Genomic DNA, 27,340 nt, shown 5'->3' with positions numbered 1-27,340 from the left:
GCTATGAAAAAGAAGGAATCTTTATCCTTCATTTGAACGGAATATTTGAGTATTCAAGTGCTTCTGGCATAGATTGATACAACAGATCCTCAGCTCCTTTCTATCAGGACAGTAATAAATATTCCCCAATGTTTATAAATTGTGACTCTCAAAGTCATCAAACCTGTATGACAAAGCACAAAATCTCTCAAATTGTGTTGCTTTATGTTGAAACAGCTTCTCAGAGCCCTTGATACCAATGAAAAAATGCATGTTTATTACATGTAGTAATTTAATAACACAAACTGCAGTGTTCCTTTCTATTTTGTGGGTTGCCATACACAAAGACTGCATCTTACATGCCAAATGAAGCAATGAAACATTAGTCTCATTTAAACACTACAGAAAGTTACAGCACAGCCTGGCTAAATAATTTTCTGGGAAGAGCTTAGGTTTGGGAGTGGAAGAAAAAATTCCTATTATAAACAGTACTTAGCATTTAAGAAGTGCTTTGCATTTCCACAAGGTTCCTCAAACAAGTACGTAAGGATTGTGAGCATTGTACAAGTAAGGTCACTGAAATGGGCATCTTTCTCTAAGAAAGATTTATAGAGAACTGTTTTCTCAAGTAGAATAATAATAATAATAATAATAATTTTATTATTATTCATAAATCTTAACATTCTACAAAAAAAAGGTTGCCTAGTTCTACTCATCAGTGAGTGAATTGATGCCTGCATTGAGAAAAGATGTAAAAAAAAAATCATAATTAACCCATTTAAATGTTACACCTTTTCAGAATTCTGTCATGCTACTGGGTGGATCTCAAGATACAGTGTGGAATCCTATTCCAGAAATTCTAAATTAAGGATCAGTAAGAAGGAAGCACAGGACTGTATCCCCATCAGGTTATTTTTCTACAGGTATTCTATTTATGTCCTACGTGACCCCTCCCTGTAGGAAAGCAGAAAGTTAAATAACTTATAATTACTATGTTATGTGGTTGAAATTACATTTTTAACATCGTGTTCAAATCAGCATTAAAACTTTAAAACTGTGTCTCATATCCAAAAATACTGAAAAAATTGGAATGATTACCTGCCCACTCAGCTCTGTCAGAACGATTTGATTGTGCAGAGCTGCAGACCAGTTCACTGATCTCTTGGTCCAGCAGCACTCTCGGGGAACACGCAGCTGTCACTCACAAGTTCTGTGTGTACAGATGGCCTCCTCCTGGGACACGCAGCTGCCCCTGGTGCTGCAGCTCACACCCCTGGAAAGGCGCGCTTGGCGGAGCGATGCACAAGGCTCCCACAAGGACTGAGCACTTGGTGTGAGGTTCCACTAAAAAACCACAGCTCCAGAGAGAGCAGCCCACACAGTCCCTCTGCTCCTTCAAGCTGCCAGAGGCACAGGATTCAAATGTCCTCAGAGCCTTCCCGCCTCACATATATTCAGATAAGTTTATCATAAACAGTTCCACACAAGTACATCTCAGACTCATATTAGAAAAAAATGTTCAAACAAAGAATTCCCTTGTGAACATCCAGCTGACCCCCGAGTTTCCAAAAAATGTTATGTGGCAATAGAAACTCATCTTTCTCTCACTGATACTTGACTGATTTGCTAGCAAGATTCAAGAACTCGTCCATAACATTGACATTGTCCTGCAAACAATGTATTTCCATATTAAAAATCACCAAGTATCATTATTCCACTGCATGGGTCTCAAAAAATTGATCCCTCATGAAAGCCAATACTATATCTGAGTGGTGACCTGTATCTACTAATCTTGTCCCAAATATAGAAAATAGCCTGTAACTTTGTATAGTCCCTGGAATGCTATGATTCTGTTTTACAATTTAGGACCCATTCTAAAATATTATATAGGGAGTAGGAAAAGTTAAAAAAATGGAATAGTGATGACTTTAAATCATCTTTTTGACCCAAATTAAAACCAAATCTCTGCCATAAGGGTTAAGTGCAGTCTGTTTACTTCATTCAGACAACATCTAGTCTGCAGTGACCATTCCTTGGGAAATTAGGGATTCCCTCACATCTGTAACAAATTACATGGACCAGAACAGCTCATCCTTAAAGTTCATTTGATAGTGATTGTAATACATGCCTTAGGTTAGGATGGAGTGCTTAACTCAATCACTTGATTATATGAAGAATTTCAAATGCTGCAGAAGCCAGGCTGCATATGGAAGTTCTGGGATTAAGGACAACTCACCTGGAAATCAAGGCTGTTATTGTTCATATCCTACCACAGGCAGACCACATTCATGGGGAGAACATTTCTATCTAATGGAGAAAGAAGCATGCAATAGAGTAGAAGGAGTTTTCTATTAGAGCTGTCCAGGAACAGATGGTTCCAGCATCTGCTATTGTCTCTCCTTATCCTGGGTAATTTATTTATTTTTTAAAATGTGGTTCGCCCTTAAGTTCAGTCAAAGTTCATCTGGCATCCACATCAGTTTACATCTTTATCCAAAGATCTTTTTTGTTCATGCATCTTACAGTCAAACAAAAGAAATTACTCACACATTGCCACCTGTGTGTGAACCTACCACCTACTTAGATTTATTTCTCACCAAAGTTAATGGACTCTTTACCTCAAGGTTTGAAGAATTTAGACAGTCCTATCCATCTTTGAAGACCACATTCCTGGCAGAACATTATCAGGCTGCAGAACCAGGGAGTTCCAAAACCTGATGGTTTGACCGTAGTCTGTGCAGCTGAAGCAGCTTTATGGCCACATCCTAAGCTATGGCCAAACGAGTGCTGGCATTCCCTTTTAATTACAGTGAACCTGAGGAGGGATTTTTTGTTAAAGGTTGACTATTGTACATAATCTAAGATCCACATGCTTGAGATTTGCTGTGCATCACAGGAGTGTGAGCAGGGGCAAGCAGGCCAAACTGAGTGACTCCAGTGATGGATTCCCAAAGAATGCCCTCTGTAAGAATTAGCTTTTTACAAAATCACCTGCTTCCACCAGCTTTTTCCTTACATGACTGAGACCCGGGCTACAGCTTTAATCCTCTCCAGACTGATGTTATTCGGTCAGGATTTAGGCTGGTAACACAATGTTCCCAACGTCCCTTCAGGGAAACAAGATGGAAAATGTACAGAAAAGAGAGGGTAAAATCTGCAACCACAGGTCAGTGGAGGCTGGACAGCCCTTGGAAACGACGGCCTGGTGTGTGTGGCACTGCACAGAGGTGCACCAGCCTGCAGAGCTCACGCGGGACCCACAAACGGGAGGCAGCGCTCGGGATCGCTCACGTGGCAGAACGACCGACCTGGGGCAGGCTGTCAGCACGGGGATGAGCACCCGTGTCAGGTACAGAGCTGGAGCTGAACTCCTCACTTTCCAAAAGCTACTACGAACAACTTCCTCAAGCTTCCGTATCAAATAGGAATTCACTCACACTGGTCTATGGAACAAAGGGAAATGCACATGCACTGCATCAACACAGGGAAAACCTGTGGGATCCTGTCTGACATCCCAGCCATTGGATGTCACTGCAGAGCCTCGTGACCATTTACTTATAACACTGCCAGGGAAAAATTTCCATCCCCACACTCAGCAGGCTACAAAGAATACTAGGCATAAATATTTAAGTCCATTATTTAGTTCTGGCATGCACAATATCACTTATTTAGAAAGACCTTTACTACTTTGGTAAGTATTACAAGCATTTCAGAGTTCCACTGTTGACATCTTAAGCAAATTGTTCCCACAGCAAGTTATGGATCCTTCAAACACTGGAGCAAGGCACAGCATACACGTGGCTTGTAAACTGCAGTACGGAGTGGGATTACCACAGTCCCAGCAGGAAAGAAAGCTTTTCCCACAGCAGCTTCCTTTGTCTCTTTGTAGCACACATAAATAGAGACTGGCTGTTGAGGTGAATTACAGCAGGTAGTGAAAGTATGCAGGCTGTAGGCAAGAGGGCCTCTTGAGTCTCCATTCCCTCAAATGCTTTGCTTTATCTGCCTCCTAGTTAGACCAGCCCTCACTGCAAACCTGAACACACGTAATTGAGGGTTTGTGCTGGCAGCTGACGTGACGTGCTAAAACAATCTGCAGCTCTTAATCCCTGATGAGCCAATCAAGTGGAGTTAACATCAGTCCCATACTGCTTTTGTACACGGACGGGAATCAGGGGTTTTTGAAGTCTTGTGTAGAGACGCATTAGTTTACAGACTCAAATGCTCCAGGTGGCTTCAGCTGGATAGGAAGATTTCTAAGAGCCATGGGGAAATCCGTGGTAAAGGCATACCCTAAAAACCTTTCTGTGACTGTCTGGGCACCTATTTTCCCATAAAAAATCTCCTAGCAAGTCCTGTTCATTCATGCCACACCAGCTTTCACACCTTGTATTTGCGGTATGCAAAGACAAGCAACGTGTTATTCTCAGCCCCATGAAATGATGTGGGCTATACTATGGGGTGGGGAGAACCAACCAGAAATGTTTTGACCAACTGAAAAAATTCTGTTACATCACAAACAGAAATATAAGCAAAAATATAATGGTTTTATAAGCTTCTGACTGACCACAAGACACTTTAATGAGACCATTCCAGCAGCTTTCCTTGTTCATTACCAGAGGAGCTGCTACAGCGAGTGGCCTGGTGGAGTTCACAGCTGTGGGGAACTCCTGCCATTAAGACTGTCCCAGAGTCAGAGTTTCCTGATGTTTCAGTTCTCTGCCCTGAAGCCACAGGAACCCCAGGCCCAGTGATGCAGCCCAGAGCCAGAAAAAACTCTCAGCCTCACTTCTAATGGGACTCTCAGGACAGCTGGGCTTTCACCCAAAAAAAGCCAGAAGCACAGGAGCCCAGACTGCCAAACCTTGAAACTCCTGCCCAAGTCCTCACTCCAAATTTCCAGATTCCTGTGTCTCTGTCCATCTAGCTGACAGAAAACAGGAAGATGGGAACTTGGAGTTTTCACGAGCCGCAGCTGAGGCAGAATCCGGGTTAAAAAACTGATATGCTTATCATCCATATTTCCTATGCATATGTTTTTACTTTGTAAGTCCTCCCTTATCTCTTTATCAGAGGCTGGAAGTCACCTGAAGTTAACACTCTGAACTGGCATATACTAACACTGATCTTAACTTTGTTGCATTATTAAAATTAAAATAAAACTCTGTATCAACCAAAAAAAAAGACTTCATTAGAAAAGAAGCCAACTTGTACCTTTAAAGAATGGAAAGAAACATTAGATTAAATCAGATCTTGCACGAAACCCCAAGAACCAGCAATTTCTATTCAGAGGTTTTAGAGAACATTCAACCTTCTTCAAGTCTTGCTTATATATCTTTAAATCACCCTATCACTATAGAGCTTGAAGTTTTAAGCACTGTGTATTATACAAGGTCAAGAGTATGTTCCACAGAATCTCTGGGAAACATCTCCATCATAGATCCATGTAAAATTTCTGTGTAGAAACAGCTGTTCACAAACTGTCAGTTCTTAGTTCGGCAGCTTGATCTAAAGCCCATTTTGGGAGATCTTTCCCCATCTAATTAATACACCTCAAACTCACCTGCTCTGAGAACTGGTACAGATACTTATGCCTACACAGGGAGAGAGGCACACAGACCTCCTGCTCTGTCCTTAGGCCACTACAGTCCCGCCAGTGTTGCCCCCTGTGAGGCATCTGCTTGGGAACAACAGTGACTCTTTTACGATAGTGTCATTCTGCTGTATCCCAGAATCACTTTCATTTCAGAATAACCTACACAGTATCCCAGAGTATTCAAAGGGGCACAGCTGTTGTCGTAGAACTGCACTGCTACAGTTCTGCCATGTCAGGTTGCTCGTGGAACAATACAGTATATTGCAAAGCAGAACTCTCCTCTAAATCTACAAAGCAAGGATACTGTATCACAGTATCACACCCTTATTTCACTCACAAACATGAGTGATGAAGCCCAAGATGCTCCACAGGCGTTCCTTACTCATGTGGATGTGGCTCAAGCCTTGGCTGGGAAAACCTTCAGTCAAGGGAGAGTCAGTGGCAAGACAAGGGGCAGTCGTGAGTTGCCTTCAAAAATGCACTTGAAAGGAGAGGAAAATGTCTTTGTGTCTACTCAGTAATTTATCTGATGTGCTATTTATGCATGCTAAACCCTTATTTAGTTCAGTGGCTGTTTAAGAGCTCAAGTGCAAATATGAAGAGACTCACTTTGTTTGGTGGTAAACAGGAACGGGGCCTGGTCGGTTTAGAGACACTAGCACACATAAGGCACTTAATGTAATTCTTCTTTCCCTTTCTCCCTCCTCAGGGGGCTCTTTGGGTACAGTTTTTCCTCAGTTCCTGGGATGAGCAGCCACTCCCTGGTAAGCAGGGCTCTGACTCTGGTCACCCAGCTGCCCTTTGTCTCCAAGCCCGCGGCTGTAGCTGCACCTGCACCTCAGCCACCTCTGAGGGCTTACCCCGGGCTGGGCTTCTCTGGGCTCTCATCTTTTTTCTCCATTTCACCCTGCTGGCCTTCCCTTTCTGGATGGCTCCTGGCCTCACAGGTGCTTTCGTGCCATCGGGCGCTTGGATCTTCCCATTCTTCCCACACGCAGCTCTCCCGATCTGGGCACACCGGGAGGCCGCTCACCCGTCCACACGCCACTCCCTCACACCTCTGGCGATGGCCGCCCTCACCTACAGGGTGTATGTACCTTGGTCATGGCGCCCACACGCACCGCGGGCCCGCCAGCTCCGGCGCCGACCTTCGGCGGGGCGGCCGCGGCCCCTCAGGAAAATGGCGCCAAGCGCTGAGGGCAGCTCGCGCCGCCGCCCCGCCCCGCGCGCGCCCCTCGCTTCTGGAACCTTCGGGAACCTTGTGGAGCCGTGTGGGCAACGGGCGGGCGCTCGCCAGCAGAGCCCTGGCCGAACGCTCAGGGAGCCCCGCTCGGCCGTCGGGGCCGCAGGACCCACCTCCGGCGCTCCCTTCCGCCGGGCACCGCCGCGATCCCGGCGGCGCCCGCCGAGCCAGGGGAGCGGGAAGCCGCCCGCCCCCTCCCTGTCTCCGCCGGTCCTCCGGGAGGCCCGGGGGGAAGGGGGCGGCCGGAGCCCCCGGCGGGGGGATCTCCCCGGGGCGGGGCCGCCGCCGCTCCCTCCCGGCGGGCGCGGCCCCGCGCCGCTGCCGGTTCGGCGGGCCCGCGGGCGGCACGCGCGGCCGGTGGGTGCCGCCGGGTGACGTGCAGGGCGCGCGGTGGCAGCACCTCCCCGCGCGCCGCTTAAAAAGAAGAAGAAAAGAGGGAGCGAAACATGAGAGCCCGGACGAGCCGCGGCCGCCGCCGGCAGCAGCAGCAGCAGCAGCAGCGGAGGGGGCATCGCCCGGCCCGGCCGCCGCCGCAGTCCCGCCGCGGGGACACCCTTCCTATGGGACGACAAGTGAAGGGCTGCTGCCGCCGCCCGCTGCCCGGCCCGCCCCGAGCCTCGGCGCTTCGGCGCGGCAGCGGCAGCTGCTGAAACCTGTGCCGCTCGCACAACTTCGCCGGCTTCGAGCATCCTCCCGCCGGGGCTCGGGGGCTCGGTCCCCCCCGTCCCCGTCTCTTCGCGTCCGCCTTTTTGGAAGAAGCGAGGGTGGTCGAGGTGCCGTTCCTCCGTCGGCTCTTTAACCGCTACTGTTATTATTCTCCTCCAGACTTTCCCCTTCTGGGGGAGGGAGGTGGTTTCCTGATCTGAAGTGCAAAGAAAAGTCAGTGGGATTCCCCTCCTTCCTTCTCCCCCCACCCACCCCCCCACCCCCGGTTTGGGTGCATTCACACGCTTCCTCAGGCATGATGCTCAAGATGCTGCCGTTTAAGCTGCTGCTGGTGGCCGTGGTGCTGTGCTTCTTCGAGGGGGATGCCAAGTTTGGGGAGAGCGGCGCCCGGAGGAGAAGGTGCCTCAACGGGACGCCGCCGCGGCGGCTGAAGAAGCGGGACCGGCGGGTGCTGTCCCCGGAGGCCCCGGGCGGCGGGGAGGCGATGTGCCGCGGCCTCTACCCGCGCCTGTCCTGCTGCTCCCGCTCCGAGGCGCAGGGGCTGCCCCACGCCGAGGCCAAGGTAGGCACCACCTGGGGCTGCGCCGGCCTTTGGGGGAGGTTTTTGGCGTTGCGGGGTTTTTTTGTTATTTTTGCGCCGATTCGCGCACCGGCCGCGAACCTGCCGCGTTCCCACGCGGGCGGGGACGATGCCGCGGCGGGAGCGGGATCCGGATGCGGGTCCGGCGCTGCCCCGGGGCGCGGGGAGCCCGGAGGGGACGGGGCGCCCGGAGGGGACGGGGCGCCGCGGGGCAGCGCTGTGCCGCTCCACCGCCGGCGCTGCCTCCGAGTTACTTCTTGTCCGCAGCGCCCGAGTTGCCGGCGGCGGTGCCGTGCCCGTGCGGCGGGGCCGGGCCGCCCGCAGGTACCGCCGCTGCCCGGGCTGCGGGACGGGCGCGGGGCCGGGCGGGCTCCCGGCAGCGGAGCGGCTGCGCTCGCCCGGCGGTGCCGTCCGCGTTGGGCTTTTCCTGCGGTGGAAAATCGTGTGTGGTTTGCGCTCCTCGGGAGGGGGTTTGGACGGTGGCGTGGTGCCGGTGTAGCAGCACTCCGTGATCTCGGGGCCCGTGTGCCGCTCATGGTTCGTGTACGGAGGCTCCGCTGTGGCCCCGCGGGGTCCCGGTGCGGCCCGGGCCGCTGCCTCGCCAGGTGCCGTGAGGTGCTCTGCCTCTCCACGCTACCTGGCAGCCTCTCTGCCCATTTCAAACTGCGGTCATGTGAAGGGAAGCACCTCCTCTGCTCACCGATTTCTTAGAATTGTCAAGTTCTCTGCATCCTTTAGCAAGTTAAATTCTGCTTATCCAGCCTGTTGCTCGGATTTCCGAACGCGTGGGTACCTAAGCAGGCAGGACGGTGTTTGATGAGCTGTACTGGGCAGTGCAGCATCCGGGGGTACGCACAGGGAGAGAAGCTGCTGAATAATGTCAATAAGAATCACTGCACATGAAATAAACAATCAGGTGTCTTTTTTCTTTTTTCTTTTTTTTTTTTAAGTTATTATTACTTTTCCTTTTCTTTTCTTTTTATTTTTTCCCTAACATTTCATCCTCCTTTAGGTTTAATTAAGAATTCCTCAGTTACAACTCTCTAGTTGTCAAGGTCTGAGAGACTCTTGGAAAACTTGTGTTTCAGTCTTGCTGGCCCAAGCATAATAAAAAAAAATACCCAGCCTGAATCGAATTTTTATGCTCAGTTCACGGTAGATTTCACTCCATTCTCATGTAAACAGCTTCTACGAATCAACATATGTGTCTGGGTGGTATCTCTCACTTTGTTTTGTAACAAAAAGCCATATTGCATCATTTAATTTGCTCAAGTCATGCAAATAGGAAAAAATCAATAGGACAAAAAGGGGTCGACTTATCCTCCTCCCCACTAAACTGCTGCCCACACACAGAGTCCTGTTGCTTATGGCAAAAGAATAACAACAACACCATTGTGTTTGTTAGTTGGTTCACTAATGGGTGAAACTGGAGAACATCATTCTCCTTCAGTCCCCAGCTCTGTCCAAATGTTCATGCCTTTTGAGGGAGCATTTGTCCTACCCCCTCTATTCCCAGATGATTGAGAACTGTCTTACTGCAGGTTTTCAGCTGCAGATCTCTCTTTATTCATACCATATGCAGCAGCACTTTGAGATTCAAGGCAGATATATCCTTCATGTTGTCTAGAGACAGTGTCATTAGGCTGCTGTGTGATGATTGAATTAAACTATAACCACACACAGATAACCTGAAAGATCGAGCTGGGAAAAAAAAAGAAAAAAAAAAGAAAGAAAAAAAAGGACTAGGAAATATGTCCTTAATTCACCCTGTTTGCAATGTCTCAGTGGCATATATGCTACTGAGATTATTCAGTGCTTGGAGACCCTTGTGGTAATTGGTTGAATGCAATAAACTGGAAGTTCAATTTTGGTTAGTTTTCCATCCCCAGGCAGTTAAGTGTTTATTCTCTTCTTACTATTACTTTAAAAGATCTTTTAATTCCTTTTCAATGTGTTTTTTTCTTACTGACAGTACTAAAATCCTGATGTAAATGTGAGGAAGTGACCATATATGCCACAGTACCTATTTCTGAGCTGTTGAACCCATTTTGGTTTTTCTTTAAAATATAAATTACATTTTTTAAGGAAGGTTATTTTACAGGGTTGTAAAATCAGACTTTTTTTCACCAAAGAATAATTTTTATGAAACTCACAAATATGCTTTATCTTATCTGATAAACATATATGTTTATCATAAAAAAGTCAAAATATATGTAACTTACCCTTGACAGAATAGAGTGGTCATTCTGTAAAAGACATGGCAAAGTGTTATGATATACATTTGAATGGGACTTTTCTTAAAGCACATTTTTAAACTCTGTTCTACCACAGTTCCCAAAGCAGCCCTTTTAAACTCCCTCATCTACCTCCATGATGGAGTGGCCATGCCATTAGCAGAAATCTGAGCACTGCCATCTTTAACAAAAATACTAATTGACAATGCTCAGCAGACATTCTAATACGACTTCTTGGTTAAGATGCTGGGTCTGTGAGAATTATTGATCTGTGCTTATAAATGAAGACACCACCTGCAGTTTTGGGACCAATAATGGAGCTATGGTAAAGAGCAGATACAACATTGCACTGGCTCAAGTGAAATATCTGCGTCCTCTTGTTGACATTTCACTTTTATTTTTCTGGCAATATCCCTTGTTTATGAAGGGCTACTACATCCCAGGCAAACATTGTCATATCAATTTTTCTAGAAGTTTGCTTACGGCCTGACAGGCAAAGAAGTTCTCTCTACCTTGGATGGTTTCACAGCCAAGGCTGTCAAGGAATGGGTGAAAAGTAATTGTTTTCAAGTGTGCCCTTTTACAATCATTTGTTTGCTCTGGCTCTTTCATGAACAAAGGCTATTGTTGAACACATCCAACTAAACAAATAACTCATCTTGGGGTCCCTTTAACAGCTGCCTTAGCACAATGATCTATTTAAATATTACCCTAAAATTGAAACTGAACTCTTTAATGACATAATCCAGCACTATAACACAGAAGAGGCATATGTTCAACTCAACAGCTGAACAATCTCGTCAGCACATGATTTTTAGACATAAATGCTTGTATATCAAATATGGCTTAATGCAATGACTTATTTCACTGTTTTTTCCCCTTCTGTTAGCATCAACATTCTACTGCCTTTCTCTAACTAGATATGATAGAGTACAAAAACAGATGACAATATGAGTGGTAAAGAATTTCTGTCTATTGTGTCATCTTCTGTTTCTTCTTTGCACTCTTCCTTCTGTTGATAAACCAATTTAGTATGCTGTGCTTTCCTGTGCATTCCAGCATTTATCTTACCTTTGGTCTACCCGTTTTGCTTTCATGTGGCTAGAGATTAAAGGATGATCTTACAGATGTTGTAAATTAGTCAGCAGCAGGCATAATCATTATTAGGCATGTTGCAATAAATGTTTGGAAGTTTTACATATTTTCCGAGCGCAGTTAGTTTAAACCACCGCAGTTTGATGGTTTCATATACGACTTTAAAAATTGAAGCAGGAAATTAGTTTACATTTCTTCAAAAGACCAAAGCCATTGTCAACTTTAAGGTCATTTTCAAAGTAGACATCCAACAGAAAAAGCTTCATTTAAATAAGTATTTCAGAATCTGCTTAGAACTGGTTTAGTATACTCCAGGATAAATACATTATCGATTTACTGAAATCCAGAATAGAGACTTGTCCTATCTCCAAGCCAGTACAGAGTTACACATCAGACCTCACACAGAGCAAATGTTACCACCCTATTTCGCTTGAGCATTCTAAAAGTTAAGTAACACTGTACTTGATTTTCAGATAATTGATTGACTCTCATTCCTTAATCTTCCGATTAGCTATTATATGACCAAGATTCATTCCAGAAATTACATGAGGGGGTGAATTCCTGTGGTTAATTCCTGGATAGCAGCTGCTCAGGGGGATTAGGATCCTTTTGTCTTAACTTTGAGGACTGAAATGTTGGCAAGCCTGTATCACCAGGCAACGTCAATTACGTTCTCCACAAGAAACAGTAAATTAGCTTTGCCATCCTGTAATTTATTTTCCCCCCTCCTTGAGCACTATGTGTTCTGGAGTCTTCCAGCAGAAGTACAGCTTTCTATCTGCATCTCTGTGCAGTTAATTCAATAAACACACTGAATATTTACCTAGTAATACCTTGTGTTTACTTGTACTTCTAAACACACCATCACAGTGTTACCACAAGAAAGCCCGAGATGAACTCCCTCATGAAAACCTCGGGGGCTTCTGCAAGCCAGGTGGTGCTGCTGCGTGTGGGGGAGCGCTTTGAGGGATCTGTGCTCAGTCCTTTGAGAAGCACCACAATGGGTCATTTCATCCTTACTCGAGAGACAAGAGACACGATGTTCTTAAAAGCAGCATTTACGGACAGTGGTTTTGCTCATCCCCTGCTGGCTCCAGCCCTTGTCCTGTTTGGCAGCAGGACCTGCTGGAATTGCACAGGCCCTTCCCTGTCCCAGCCTGAGCCCCCAGGAGAGCCCAGCGAGTGCAGAGCATGGCCCCAGCAGGGGGATTGCTGCGGGCGTGGCAGGGCTCTTCTGCACCACCTGCCCTGCAGCCCTAGGCACCATTCAGGTTCAACACTTCAGTTGTTAGGCATTTTGGTTATTGTCTATTGTAGCTTTTACTATGCTTTTAGTTCCTGTCTTCGAGATTTACCATATCTAGAACAACATCTGAACTCAAGAAAGAAGACTAAGGTTAAGAATTCTACTGCCATGGCCCAAATGGGCAATCTAGCAAAAGGAATCTAAACTTTTTTGGGAGAGAAGAGCCTGTGGCCAAGGAAAAAACTCCCAAAAGAATTCAGAACTAATGCAAATCTTTTGCCATATATGCGACATGCAATTAATTGATTATTCTCTTAAAGTTTTAAAAAAATAAAGGCAAACCCTTTACAAAATTTGTGAGACAATTATATTCTCAAGTAAGGTTTGAAGAGAGACGATAAACTGTATGGGGCAGATGTTAATGACATTAGTTGCCTGCAGGTGCTCTGAAGCTGAGGATAGTTTGACAGCAGATAGTCTGAAGAACAGAACATTTAATGCATTTAGTGATCCTGGCAAACCTGGAGGAATTCTTTTTGAAGCCAATGGCATCACATCCAGAATAACAGAAGAAGCCAAATGGTGTTCTTCTAATCTGTGGTCCAACTTCCAACACTAAACTGTAGTGCACATTTCAGAGGGTCTTTTGGCTATGTATGTATGGTAAGACTAAATTTTCCTGGATAGAGTTTGCCTTCTAAATTAAGGTTGTTTTAAATAGGATGTTGCTTAAATGCATGGGCCATATGTTGTGTAATAATACGTCTGTTTTAAACAATGGAAAGTGCATTTCTCTCGAGCATTTGAGGTTTGTGTAATTATGCCCCATAAATAAAAAAGCTGAGTTCAGACCTGTGTTATCAAAGCACAGCATCCTAGAAGAGAGCTCACCTATGAGACAGCAGACTCAAGCCTATCCAGAGTGTTCCTGCACTAAATAATGTATTTATCAGAAGTAACTTAGATAATTCCCTTTAGTGTGACATGGCAAGGGAATGACATTGACAAGTCCTTCTGTAAATCAGCTCAGATATACGAACTATAGAAAAGCTAGCAATATTTTCAAATGTGTGATTTGCAAATATTTACAAATGTCGTACAATACCTGTATTTACCACATCAATATTTCTTAACAGAAGTGTCTTACAGTCTCTGTTTATAACTGCACTATATAAACAGCAGAAAGAACCTGAGCTTTGTTTTTGCACTGGATCAGATTCAGACCCTCTCAGCAGAGGGAACACATTTCCCACTGCCCACCATTGGCATGAATGATCAAAAAACAATCCATGTGGTTAACAATAGATGAACAAAGCACACTGCATTCAAAAGCCAATAAAGACAACCACGCTGCTTTCCATTATTTTTCACGATTTGATGACACTGCACTCCTTAGGCTCCTGAGTTTACTTCAACACATCATCAGTTGTGGTTTCAGGCCTCTTTAAGTGCTATAATAATAATATATATATAATATATGCTTTTTTCCAGGACAAAGCTACAGTTTCCATATTGGCACAAACAGGATACTACAAATTCTACTTTGGCACTTATAATAGAAAAATATGTCTGAAAACATTTAGGGTTTACCACCTCCAAATACTGTGCATTAGAGAGAGCAAAAAGCAGAGCAGCATTTAAAGCATGAAAAATCCATGGCACCTGCTGAGTTCCACAGCAGTCATTTCAGCAGCCAGGCTCTGGGGTTGTTCAAGATACACCTATTTTACAAATACCTAGATGTGGTTTTCCTGATGTGTTGTGATGGGAGAATTCTAATTTTTAGTCTCTGAACACGTGGGTAGGCCAGCTTACAGTTAGGATTATAGGTATTTCTCGTAAGAGAAGTGAGTCGGGCTGCTGCTGTAACTCCCTCATATTAATGACTCCTCTGGTGCAGAGACTGCCTATGTGATGGCAAGCACGGGTCCTTAAAATAACTTGAGTACTGTTATTCTTGTCTGAGAAGCAAGCTCAGATAGGCAATCTTACAGAAGATTCTGTAAGCCTCCTCTGTAAGAAATGAGAGAAATTAAAATCTCACTGTACCAACGGCATATTGCACATTTCACAGTGATAACTTTTGCTCCTCCAGAACAGTGGCATGGAACTCTCTGCTCTGATAGTACCTGTACTGGATCCACTAGCATCATTTATGGCATTAGGCCCTGCAATCCTTCTTTGTGTGAGCTGGGACACGTCACAGGTTTACTTGTCTCTGGTTTGTGGCTTGCAGGTCCCTTCTGTCACCAACAACACAGAATGTGCGAAGCTACTGGAGGAAATCAAGTGTGCACACTGCTCACCTCACGCTCAGAACCTGTTCCAGTCTCCTGAGAAAGGGGACACTCCTGACAAGGAACTAACGCTGCCCTACCTGTGCAAAGACTATTGTAAAGAGTTCTATTACACCTGCAGAGGCCACATACCAGGTAAAACCCCTAATGAAATATGGGGCTGGATGTCCTGATGCGCTGATATTGCCTGGGCATTACAGATCCAGCTCTGAACAGGAAAAGTCCCCGCTGGGACCCAGGGAAGTTCCCCAGGCAGGGACAGAATGTCCCCACAGCAGATCTTGTGGAGGGAGGTGAATGCTTGGAGGGCTTTCTTGCCACCTCCTGGTGAACTCGCCATGACACACACGTGGTTTGATTGTTGTCAAAGGCACCTGAAACCATCACCTTGGCTGAAATGTCAGTGTGTTCATTCTAATCATGCAAACAAGCAGCTGCCCATCCAGAAGGCTATTCTAAATGATAGATTGCTTTAGATTGCTTTAAAAGGTCCTGCCTGTTTGCTGTAACCTCAGCAAAGTTACAGCAAAGTGTTTTTTCTGGTTTTGTTACCCTAGAAACTGATGTTTTTTCCACAGGGTTTAAAGCCCAGTGAAATCAAAGGGCCTGATTTGATAGACTTCTGTGATCTTTGAATCACTTCCAGGGTGCTGTTAACAACCAAATTCTTAACTTACCCCACACTTCCTCCCTGCAGTCGGTGGAGGTGGCTGGACGTAACCAAAAGCAGAGTTTGCCCTGTGTTGTCTGAGGCAGTCACCGAATGTGTGCTATCACTTGTAACTGTATCAACAAAATAACCGCAGAGGATGGCTCCTCACAAACACTGTCTGAAGACACTATTATGTTAAACAACATCTCTGGCATTCCCAATAGTAAATTATTTATATGTTTAAGACTGTCATTTTTAAACTATGCTTTTTTCCCTGTCCAAACACTACTTATAAACAATGCCATACAGGAGAAAATAATTAAATTGGTTGAGTTTTTTTTTTTCTTTAAACCAGAAACACAGACTGGGAAAAAGGCCTTGATAATGAGATGAAAAATGAATTTGTGAATAGTCACTTTTAACATATGAACACAGCTTTGTAATATAATATAAACATATTTGAGTACAGGGGATAGTTTAAGTAGATGGGATTTGGAGGACGGTTTTTTAATTGCATGTGTACAGTCTGTACTTGTTTTCCCTGAAACCCCAAGAGTGCAGGGATTTTTTTGCAGTGTTTTTTTATTGACTTGAGAAAACATTTTGAATTGACTTACTTTTTCCCTTTACTGTGGTTTAACATGTATCTCAACCCATTCAAATATGAAAATATTATTATTGTCTTTATAAACTAGGAGATGTTTCTAAGGCTTTCTTAAACCAGCTGTTTCTTGCTCTTTATCACATTCCCCAAAGCAAAGCAGGAGAGATCACAGTTGCCAAGACTGCCTGCTGAAGAGCGATAACAGATTAGATATTCTAAATGTTTGGCCCATATAAGAAGTCAGCACAAAGACATTTTTGACATGAGTTTGTAGCTAGCACAAATGATTTTCATATTCTGCAGAGAGAGACCCTCAGAGTTGTTTTGTGGAGTTCTGTGTTTATGAGGAAACAATTTGTTTAATTGGAGAAAGTGAAAGAGGGAAAAGGGGAAAGAAGGAGGAGGTGGAGGGAGGGAGAATGAGACAGGGCTGAGCAGCACAGGAGCTGCAGCCACAGCAACCTCGCTCCTCAGATCAGCATATGTGGTGACGAATGACAAATTTATTTTTCTACAAAGTTTGTGTATATGTAAAACTGCTGAAGTGCATCAAGATGTCAAGTGCTTTTTGTGACCACCCAGGTTGCCTTGAAAGATAACCAGATGAAAGCATAACTTGAGCACTGGGCAGAGCGCTGTGCTTTGCAGGGAAAGAGCTTACATACTTTAGCATCAGTTAAAATAGGATTTTTCCTACATCAATCAGTGCTAATAATCGTTCTAAATGCTTGTCCTGAAAGTAGGTTGTACTAACAAAAACTTGTTGCACGCTTAAATCCACGGGCAGGATTAATTTGGTGAGCTGACTGCTACTTGTGGTCGTTGATACGATATTCCAGGATTTCCTAAAGCAGTCATCAAGATTCAGGTCCCTCTTTTTGAGAAGATGGCCTACAGGATTTTAATATAGTTTCAGACTCCTGTTCATTCTGAAATATAAGTAATTAATATAACTTATTTGAGGGTTCTGTTTTCCTTGTGAGACTTGTATATCTGAAATAACATTTATTGCAAAAGAAAGAAAAAATAGAAAATGTGGAAGCTATATTTTTAGCTTGGCCTGAGTATTTTACAAAGAGTTGAAAATTAACAGGCCCCCAAACCCAAGGTCTCTGGCAGTGATTCACTGTGCATTTGTTAAAATGTCAAATAATTGCTATTCCTCCATTAGGAGTGCTAATTGTTTCTGAACACCAATACAACAGAGTTTAAGGAAATTGCTGACTACAAAAATAATTTTATCCCTTAAGTCCTGTGCAAATGAGAAATATTATTAACGTTTTAAGGCAACAAGCATCTTTTCTAGGATTGAAATATTAGCAGTACCTGATAACCAAGAAGGCTGAGAAGTTCTGTATCACTTTTTTTCATGAGTTAGCTTCAAAAATTCATTTATTGTTCTGTCTCCTGCGAAGATGAAAACTCCAGCAGATCTTTTGAAGACAGCAGTTTTCCCACCAGTTATGCCTGCATCAGGACTTCCACTGACTTCTTTAGGAATATTGAGTCTGATAGGATTTTTCAAGCACCAGCCAGGGCGTTCCAAAATGCTGGAATTCTAGCCCAAAACACTGCAGTTCTAAGAGATTGTACAACTCACAGAGCACTCCAGAAGTTCTACCATGGCTGATTTTATAGCCAACCTGCAGACAAACAGTGGTGGCTGTAGATTTGCTGCTGGTAACAAGGGCACGAGGGGGATGAACCCTGTGTGAGGGACCTGCAGAGTGTGAGCAGGACAGAGGGTCCCCAGTGCCTGGAAAGCTGGAAATGGTGGGAGCTGGGTGGGCTCAGTGCATTCTGAAACAATCTGTCTGAAATCACCTCTTTGGTTTGGTTTTTACTGGCAGCCGAGAAGAGAGGAGAATGGGGGGTTTGTGAACAAATTCACATCTAGCTGTCAAAGGTGTAAATCAGAAAAACCCCCAAGGTGAAAGCTGCTTTAAATACAAGCTGCAGGAATAGAGCAGGTGAGCCTGGCTTGCATTTGCCCTCAGAGGCAGTGCAGGTGTCTCAGGTGAGGGGATGATGCTCAGTCCTGTGTGCAGCGCCAAGAGGAGAGGGTGAGCAGGAACCTGGCTTGCTGCAGAGACTGGGACGTGCTGCCATGGCTCTGCAGGTGTGTCAGAGGGGACAGAGGGGTCACCAGGGAATCCACAAAGTGCCTGGGGAAGGCAGGGGAGCAGGGGAGATACAGCGTGAGGAACAACTGGCTGCGAGCACAAGTGCACAGAGGAGGTGGGGATCAGCTGGGAGCAGTTTTCCTTTGAAAAGCCTTCTAATCTTGCAATTTATTCCCACAGTGTTTTATAAAGGCCAGCACAGAAAGCCTTCACTGTAGCTGCCTTAACTGAAAAGCCTGTCGTTGGATTCTTGTTTGCAAGACAGAAAGTTTAGCATAGAAATGCAAGCCTGTGCAAAATCTGACACTTAAACATGATGTTTAATCATCCTTTGTGATCTCAATTTTCTTGGTTAACACAGGCATCGCTCTGTCAACACGTACACAGCTGGTAGGAAATCTGTAATAATATGTATGAGTCTTTTAAAATAAATGAGTAAGTACAGGAATTCACACAGGACCAAGGGTTGCAGTCCCTATTACTTTTTTTTTCTTTTCTCCAAACAATTCTAGTGCTTAGGGGCACTTGTCAGGGACCATTCTTCTGGACACTGTACAAACTCTGAACAAAATGGAAAACTGTACACTAAAGACTTTACAATCTGAGCATGAGAAAGAAGATAATAAATGGCTACAAGCAGATAGGAGAGTAGAAGCAAACGTTTCTCTAAATGTCCTCAGTGAAGCTGTTAGTATGTTAAATGAAGCATATATAACACGTGGAGATTTTTTTTTCTAAATTTCTATGGTTTTTATAGAACAAAATAGCAAAATTCCACCCTTAATGCACAGGTGGAACTGTATTTACAGAGGGTGCATTCCCTCCAGCAATGCAGCATTTTTCCTGGTTTAATTCTAACTCCACTTTTTCACAAGCATTTCTAATGCAAGTGGTTCAGAAGCCTTATCCTTTCTCAGGATGTGCTGGTGGGTTTGCTAAACAGCAAAAGGCAACTGCAGTGCACATCCACTGCAGTGCATGATAAAATATTTCATGGGCACAGGGATTAGTGTTCCATCTAGGAAGAGGCACTGCCCTGGCCCAGTGAGTTTGCACCTGGCTGTTGTTTGCAGGGGACACAACCTGCTCTGGGCTCCCCTGACTGAGGAGAACACTCAAGCCAAGAGAAATTCATCTTTAGGAAACAGTAAACTGCATACTTGGAAAAGTCTAGAAACTCGTAGTAATCGTACACCTCTAATTTGCTGTTGCATTTTTTGAATGACCCACTGTGCCTAGATAAATAAATTATTAAAGACAAACCCCTGTATTCTTAAGTCAAATAATTCAGCTGCAAGATCTTAGATTACCTTTGATTTTGGCATTATATTTATAAGCCTTGGAATACTACTCTATGATTATATCAGAGTTCCTCTTCAGTTGTTCCACTTGAAATTAAATCTCCAATTTTCTCCAAATAACTACTATAAATTAAAAGCAGCTCCTCAGAGATGAAATTTACTCAAGCTCCAGATCACGGTAATTAAACTTTTACACCACAACACACTACCATGTGTTTCCAGATATTATTTTATAGAAATCAAGGCAGGCTTTGTTGTGTCATCTTTCCAATATTTTTAAAGGAAGATGTATATGAAAAAAAAGTATAGTTGGGTGGGAAAGGCTTTTCACTCCACAAGAACTCTGGGATCCAAAAGATTTTCCTATTCCACATAAGGAAGAAATTGAAGTCTTTCGAAATTTTCCATGAAGAAAGCCACAGAGAGACCACCCCAGGATAGCTAATAAAGTCGTTGTTAGGACATTTACTTGGGAAATGGGAGACTTGGGGTCAAACTCTTGCCTGACAGATGAGGGGCATTGACCTGAATATTCCTCTTCCTAATGAAACACCCTAATTACAAGGCATTGGAGTACAGTGACACAAGGTTTGCTGTCTGGTTCTGTCTTTTTCATTTAGACCAGAAGTTTGAGCTTGGACCAGAAACATCATGTTAAGTACAATTTTGTCAGAACTGATAATGTTTCTGAAAAGGCTTTGCCTGTAAGAAATTGGCATTTTCCAAGGAAGCACAGCTGTCCCTGATCAGTTCTTATTGGACGCTGTAAGCCAGAGGTTTTATGGCCAAGATCTATGGATTACTGCATCATTCACAAGTGCTAAAGCCATGCATAAATTAGGCCTCTAATTCCAATTAAGTGCTAATTCCATGTATCCTATGAGTTATGTCCTGGACTGTAGTACACCCTGAGACAGTTGCCAGTAATGCAAACAGGAACAAAGGTAACTTAAAACATATTATCTTAACAATGTTCCGGTGAAATCGTACATGTACAACTAGCCAGGCTCTGTCTTCTTAGATTTAACGCTCCTGATTAAAACCTGGATAGAAAGGACTAGAAATAAGTTTGTGAACAGACATAGATTTTTTTTTTTTAATGTCCTTAAACATAATGCAAGATCGTAATAGCAGCAGTGGCAGGGTTTTTCTTCAAAGACTCTCATTTTATCAGCTTTGTGTTTCTCCTTCTCATTTTAACCTAAAACCTCTCCAGCCACTGTCCTGTGCTGGCAGCATCCCAGAGTTTTTACTGCATGTCTTTTACCAGAGCCCTCACTGAGATTTTGACTAGAGCTAATCACTTATTTTAAAAAAGTTAAACAGAAGCTGGCCAGGCTATTTTACAGCAGATTTATAGGGTTAAACGCAGGGAGAAGTGCATCACAGCCTCAGCTCTGAACTTTGTCTGAATTTTTTAGTGAGTGAACTGTTGTGTCATTTTGAATCAAACTTAAGCAGACTGAAAATGAGGTTTAATACAAATACAGATGAATAAACTGTAAAAGGCAATGCTCAGTTTGTGTTTATACATTTGTGTTTACTCAGAGCAGACCTTTTTTGCAGATAGCCCTTTGTTTAGAATGACCTCTTTTTCCACTATAATCTATTTAAAGATGAGTTTGATGACACAGAACTGCAGACATGACAACACACTAAATATTTGTATGCTCTTTTGCATTCTTAAGGTTTCCTCCAAACTACAGCTGATGAGTTTTGCTATTACTATGCAAGAAAAGATGGTGGTGTGTGCTTTCCAGATTTTCCAAGAAAACAAGTGCGAGGGCCAGCCTCCAACTCCCTGGACCACATGGAAGAGTACGACAAAGAGGAAGAGATCAGCAGGTTCATAAAGATAAATGCTGTTTAATCTGAAAAAACTCCCCTAGCAAAGCCTGTGGTTTGCACAGTGAGGCAGCTCAGTGTGAGCAGCTGTGTTTGCCAGATGTGCCTTGCTTTTGCTGCTGCTCGTGTTTGTCAAAAGAGAAAGTTACACAAGTTCAGCACTTCAGTGCATCTGATATTGGCCTTGCTGAGAAGGTGTTAGAATCCTGCTCTGACCCACCCTGTGGATCTTGGTTATCCAGCCCAGGGCTCATTTGTAGTTCTGGGAAGCAATCTGTACCTAAATTTAATGTTACTAAACAGTGAGGATAAGTTTATTAGTAAAACATTCATGTCGTGATCTTCATTTTATTTCATTTGTGGGTTTTTTTTTTTTGTGAAAATAATTAAATTAGATTATTCCATCCTAAGTCATTATTTCAAAATGGATTTTAGAGGCCAAATTCTATCCAAGTGATGAAATTTACTGTGTTTATTTTAGAGTAGAAATTCTGTATTTCTAAATTATTCTCTTCTTTTGCCAGTTTTTTTCCCCCTCCCATCGCTCTGCATTTTGGATTTAAGTTTATTTAATGCTCTCTTTTTTGTATGCAGACCAAATTTTCCTCGAGTGAAGCTCAAGCTGATTTTCTGCATTGTGTTTGCATCCGTTCAAGGAGATCATTTATACACACTAATATATAAAGAAATGTTTTGCTAGCAGCCTGTTTCTGACGCCATTGCAGAGCGCTAATTTTATCTTTTAGGGACACTGCTGTGTGACGGTCAGGAGCAAGAGGAGATGCCTGACAGTGTCTCTGGTTTCTCTAGAAAGCACAAGCACAGCTGCTTCTGCCTGCAGGAGGTGGTGAGCGGGCTGAGGCAGCCCGTGGGCGCCGTGCACGGCGGGGACGGCTCGCAGCGCCTCTTCATCCTGGAGAAGGAGGGCTACGTCAGGACCCTCACCGCCCACGGGGACATCCTCAAGGAGCCCTTCCTGGACATTCACAAGCTTGTGCAGAGCGGAATAAAGGTGCGATTTTACACTCGGGCACTTCTTTGTGTTCTAGCGTGTGTGCGGGAGAAATGGGAAGAGTGTTTTTTAGATATTAATGAAATTTAAATAACAAAAAGGAGCAATGACAAGAGGCACCATAGTTCTTTCTGGCAAAGAAGTGAAAACTTGTAGTGGGAAGGGGAAAGAGCATCTTGTAACTCTTATCAGACTTTTTTCTTTCCCTTCATTTTTTCCTCACTTTAAATTCAAATGAAACAGTTCAGCGCCAGCATTCCACAGCGATATCTTTGTGTTTTCATCCTTTGGGCTCATTTCCACCCTGCGGAATTCAGATGAGTTTTGCTGTGGTGCCAGAGGCAGCAAGTTTGTCCTGGGGCCTCCCCTGCCCTCTGGGTGCCCGGGAGTGGACACAGGAGGGGCCGGGGGATGCCCGGGGTGCCCTGCAGAGGAGCAGGGGCTCCTTCCCTCTGGGCTCATCCCAAAGGCAGCACAGGCTCCCTGGTGGGAGGCTGCTGTAGAGCCCGTGTGGAAGGGCTGGCCCTGCACACTCAGAGGTGGGGGCTGCTGGCATGGACAGCCCCCATCCCCTGCACTGGGAGCCCTCCCAGTCAGGGCAGGGCTGGGAATGGGCACTGGCGGGACTGGGCTGGAAGGTGGAGGTGAGAAATTACATCTAGTTACGGGGTAAGTACCAATGGAAAACTCCTCAGTCTGTTGGAAGATATTTTACTTCTGGAATGCTGTCAATTATTGTTCCATGTTGATTTCCCGTCACAATTCAGCGTTGTATCAAGATTGTATCTAACTTACATAAAAATGGTCAATGCTGTAGCAGTTCTCCAACTTTTCATACTCCTGTGACTGTATTTCATCTTATTACCTGTATTATTTCTTCAGATTTGGAAACCTTTGGGTTAGCAGCAGTCACCATAAAATGTAACACAACCTATTACATCAATTTTCACTTACTTTCTTCTCTCCTGAGCCCGAAAACCTGTGTTGGTCTAAAATATATTGGTCTAAAATATATTGTTCAGAAGGGAAGGCATCAAGGTACGGTTTGGCAACAACAGAAAAATTAGGAGCTTAGCACTTCTCCTGGGAATCAAACGCTATAATCACCTTTCAGGATACTTTCTGAAAAGCTAAGTAGCTCTAGGGCTGCAACTAGAGTGAGTCCTTAAATCATTTTTGTGGTCCTTCCCTATAATGGTTCAACTTCCCCAAATCCTTCTGAAGCGAAGGCCTCAGGACTGCACAAAGTGGCCAAGTCTGCACCTTGCTGCTGCCAAGGTGGAATCAAGTCCCTGTAGCTGGAAAATCGTTCTGTACCGCAGACTCCAGCGAGTGAACGAGCTCATGTTCAGCTGCTCTCATCTCTGAACCCCGGGTTGTTTTCAGTTTGTTGCTCCCGTTTTGTTTGTTTGTTTTGCTCTGTTTTGGTTTTGACTGTGACTGAGCTCTGGTGTTATCTGCACTCTGCTGCCCTGTGCCTCACACAGTGCTGAGAGCAGAACCCTGCAAAATGGGGTCCTCCAGTCTGCCACTATGCAATCACCACTTGCACTTGGGTAGAGATTCAGTTATTTATATTTTTTTTAGCCAGTAATAAAATATTTCTCATGCATCTCATGGGAGCACCATGATAAAGGGCAAAGTCTCTGAGGAAGGAAAGGGCAGGGCAGGGGAGAGAAGGGAAAAGGGGCAGAAAATCTCAGTTCAATGGTGTCAGAGATCACTGTGGAGAACATACGAGTTAAAGTCAACCTCTATCACCTTCCTCTCTGATCTAAGACTATGGCTTTCCTTGTCAGAAACACTTAAACACAAACTTCCCCTAAATAGCAAGCTATAGTCACCTTCTTAGTTCATCTTGCTTTCAAATTAATATCAGTAAGACTATTTTGTGTGAGTGTTTTAATTTCTAAAGTTTTTTAAATGCTATATTTCTATTTAATTCCTTACAAATATTTTAAGAGTCAGTTCTCTTTGCAGGGAAAAAAAACCTCCATAGAAATATCTGACAATTATTTTAAGTGTATGCTCAGCAGATTTCCTGGGTGTCCTGGAACTCCTCTTTCAGGGTATGAAAAGGGGGACTCCAGCCTGCCTTTGGTGACACTGGAACACTGCATTGCCCGTGTTGTTGCAAATGCCAGGCCTTGGCTTTCCCCTGAGCCTGCAGAGGGGAGTGATGGAGACTTTCAGAGGTGGAGAGCAGGCGATGTCAGGGTCAGGGTCAGGGAGGTTCCTCTCATCCAGGGCTCACAAGAGCAGCAGGCACAGCTGTGGCACAGCAGGCAGCACTGCTGGGGCCACACCTCACCTGGCACCTGCCCACGGGCACCACAGTTCAGGGCTTTGACATAATTGGAGCAGAAAACTCAGAGAGAAATCATGGTCGAGGTGTGCAAATGGCCAAGTGTGAAAAGATCAGGACATTTTAAAGATAAAGTAGAATATAATTGGTTAGAGTGACCTTAAGCAGTAACAATACAGACACAATGCACACAGCACAACACAGTGCATGAGAATCCAGCCCTCTCCATGAAAAGGAAAACTTCTTTTTCTTAATCAGGTGTAAATTATCTGTGATTTTCGAGAGGGCAATATTACTGTTGTAAGGACTTCATACACTTTAACTGTGTTCAGAAATTGTAAAATACTGTTTTAACCAAAGATTGTCTAATGACAGTGAAATGTGCCTGGATTTCTCATTAACCATTTGCAGATTTTGGTTCTAATCCTAATAGGGGCCTTTGAAAGAGGCTGTATCTTAGCACCATACAGTTTTGTTGAGAAGAAAGTTTCTTGCCATCTAAAAAGCATGTGCCAAAGGCTCTGGAGACCTCTGTTTTTGTGTGAGCCTGCACCAGATAAGCGTGGTCGAGCTAGCAGTTGTGGAACAGTGCGGTGTCTATCAGGTTGTGAGCTGAGCAGAGGAGGAATTGCCAGTTTATTCTGAGGAGATTTGAGTCAACAAAACAGAATCGTTTCTGTTGATTTTGGGTAGCGTGTCTCAGATTTGAGGGGCTGAGAGGGGAAAGAAGATAATACTTTATCATTTTACATGCACATGTGTAGATTTTAATGTTCTGTGTTTCCTTGAGAGGAATCCCATGGTGCCAATTAACCTAACTTATTCCAAAACAATTCTGTGTTTGGAAAGAATAATTTTCATTGTGGGTGTTCCATGAAATTGTATGCCTCATACCCTGTTATTACTGAGATGTGTGCAGTGCAATTGAGAATGCCAGTTTCTTTTCCATGCTCTGTATAGATTATAGCTGTATCCCACACACAGTGCTAGATAATCCCTACTTTAATTTGGTTATGTGTACAAATCCTTTTTGAACATTTAGCGGTTTAAAAAATGTAAAAATCCATCATCTTCTGAAACTACATTTGTTAAAACCAAAAGCTGAATTTAGAAGTGATCAAAACCAATGAATAACATGGCAATTATCTAATTAAAAGGAAATTATTGCGTTTGCTGAAATATAACAGGCAGATCACGATAGCCAACACAAAATGGCAAAGAAGGAATAAAGTTACGCAGAAAATTCCATGGTTTTTAGCCAGCACAGTTTCAACCACATGTTTTTCTTTAATGGGAGGAGGTTTAACAGTCCACTTAGGCTCCAGGATTCATCATCCCTTTAAGCTCTTGGACACCCCAAAAACTGTAATGAGGTCCTGGGAATCCCTCAGGGGATCCGTGGTGCACTGGAGCTCTCCAAACCACTCCTGTGTCCTTGGGGCTTCCCTGTGCTTCCCTGTCCATCCGAGCTCTGGTTTCCTTTTGTCACCTCCCTTGCACACAGAAAAAGGGTGCCGTGTTTGTCTTGAAAGAGGTGAAAAATTGAGGAACACATTTACTTTTGTAGCTAATACGGCCCAACTGCTATTTCTGAATATATTTCCCCCAGATGCCACAGAACAATTTTCCTTTATATCCTCTTACACACATTTTCTCACAAGCTCTTAAGTCTTATTCCTTAGACAGGATCAGCGAGTTGGGCTGAGGGAGGAACACTTCCTCCAAGGAGCACTGCTATATTATCATGTTTTCCACCCATTTTATCCCCTCTGCAGTAAAAGTTGGACAAATGATCTGCCCCTAATTAATGGTTTATATATAATTTTAGCTTTAAAAAGCAGTCAGAACTAATTTTTCCCATTACCAAAAACATAAAAAGCTCCAAAAGATGAAACCACTTAGTAGCTGACACTTATTTTTCTTCATTGTCAGTGTCTGCCTACATTCTCATATTGCTGGAATTTTTAAAGAAATTATTCCATAAATCTCAATAAAGTAATATTCTCTCTTAGATTTAATTTGGAAAATGGAATATACAATCTGTGGGAGAGAGGTCTGCAAAATACTTTCAACCATTTGTTTTTAATTTACAGCAGATACTTTTTAAAACCTTGATCTATCTTCACTGGCTTTGGACTGCAATCCCTGCAGCTGAATTGCAACAACTTTAATTTATGTAATAATCATTATTTTTATGCTAACTGAATGCCTTGAGAAGAAATAAAAGAGTGAGTAAAGCACCCAAAAACCTTTATATTTTTGGCATTCTTAAAAATCTGGTGAATCTCCATCAGCTGGGTTCTCAATCACTGTAACAGCCCAGGGACAGCACACAAGTGGCAGCAGAGGCACGGACCTGAGCGATGCTGTAGCGTAAATGAGGAGAGGTTTCTAATAGCAAACCACATGAGAAAAGTGCTTACGTGAGCTCTTCCTCAAAGACAATAGATGACAGACTCTCCTGAGGAGCTGGGTGCTGGATTGTTGGTAATGAGTGTGCAGGGGGGTTGTACACCTTGCTGGAGGTGTGACCAGGCACCCTGGGCTCTCTTCAGCCAGCAG

General features: G+C 43.9%; 1 protein-coding gene across 1 annotated transcript in view; it reads left to right on the top strand.

Annotated features, from left to right (window-relative positions):
• Positions 1-7,768: 7,768 nt before the first annotated feature.
• HHIP (hedgehog interacting protein) overlaps positions 7,769-27,340 on the top strand; it is a 57,914-nt gene continuing 38,342 nt past the window's right edge. Inside the window, exons 1-4 of the mRNA XM_063415478.1 lie at positions 7,769-8,046; positions 14,876-15,071; positions 21,305-21,461; positions 22,272-22,473. Coding sequence (XP_063271548.1) covers positions 7,780-8,046; positions 14,876-15,071; positions 21,305-21,461; positions 22,272-22,473 — 822 coding nt within the window. The 5' untranslated portion in view covers positions 7,769-7,779. The remainder of the gene's footprint in view (positions 8,047-14,875; positions 15,072-21,304; positions 21,462-22,271; positions 22,474-27,340) is intronic.

Source organism: Prinia subflava, chromosome 18 (genome assembly GCF_021018805.1).
Source record: "Prinia subflava isolate CZ2003 ecotype Zambia chromosome 18, Cam_Psub_1.2, whole genome shotgun sequence".
Taxonomy (NCBI): domain Eukaryota; kingdom Metazoa; phylum Chordata; class Aves; order Passeriformes; family Cisticolidae; genus Prinia; species Prinia subflava.
Note: the sequence above shows the minus strand (reverse complement) of the source record. Positions and strands in the feature narration are given on the sequence as shown.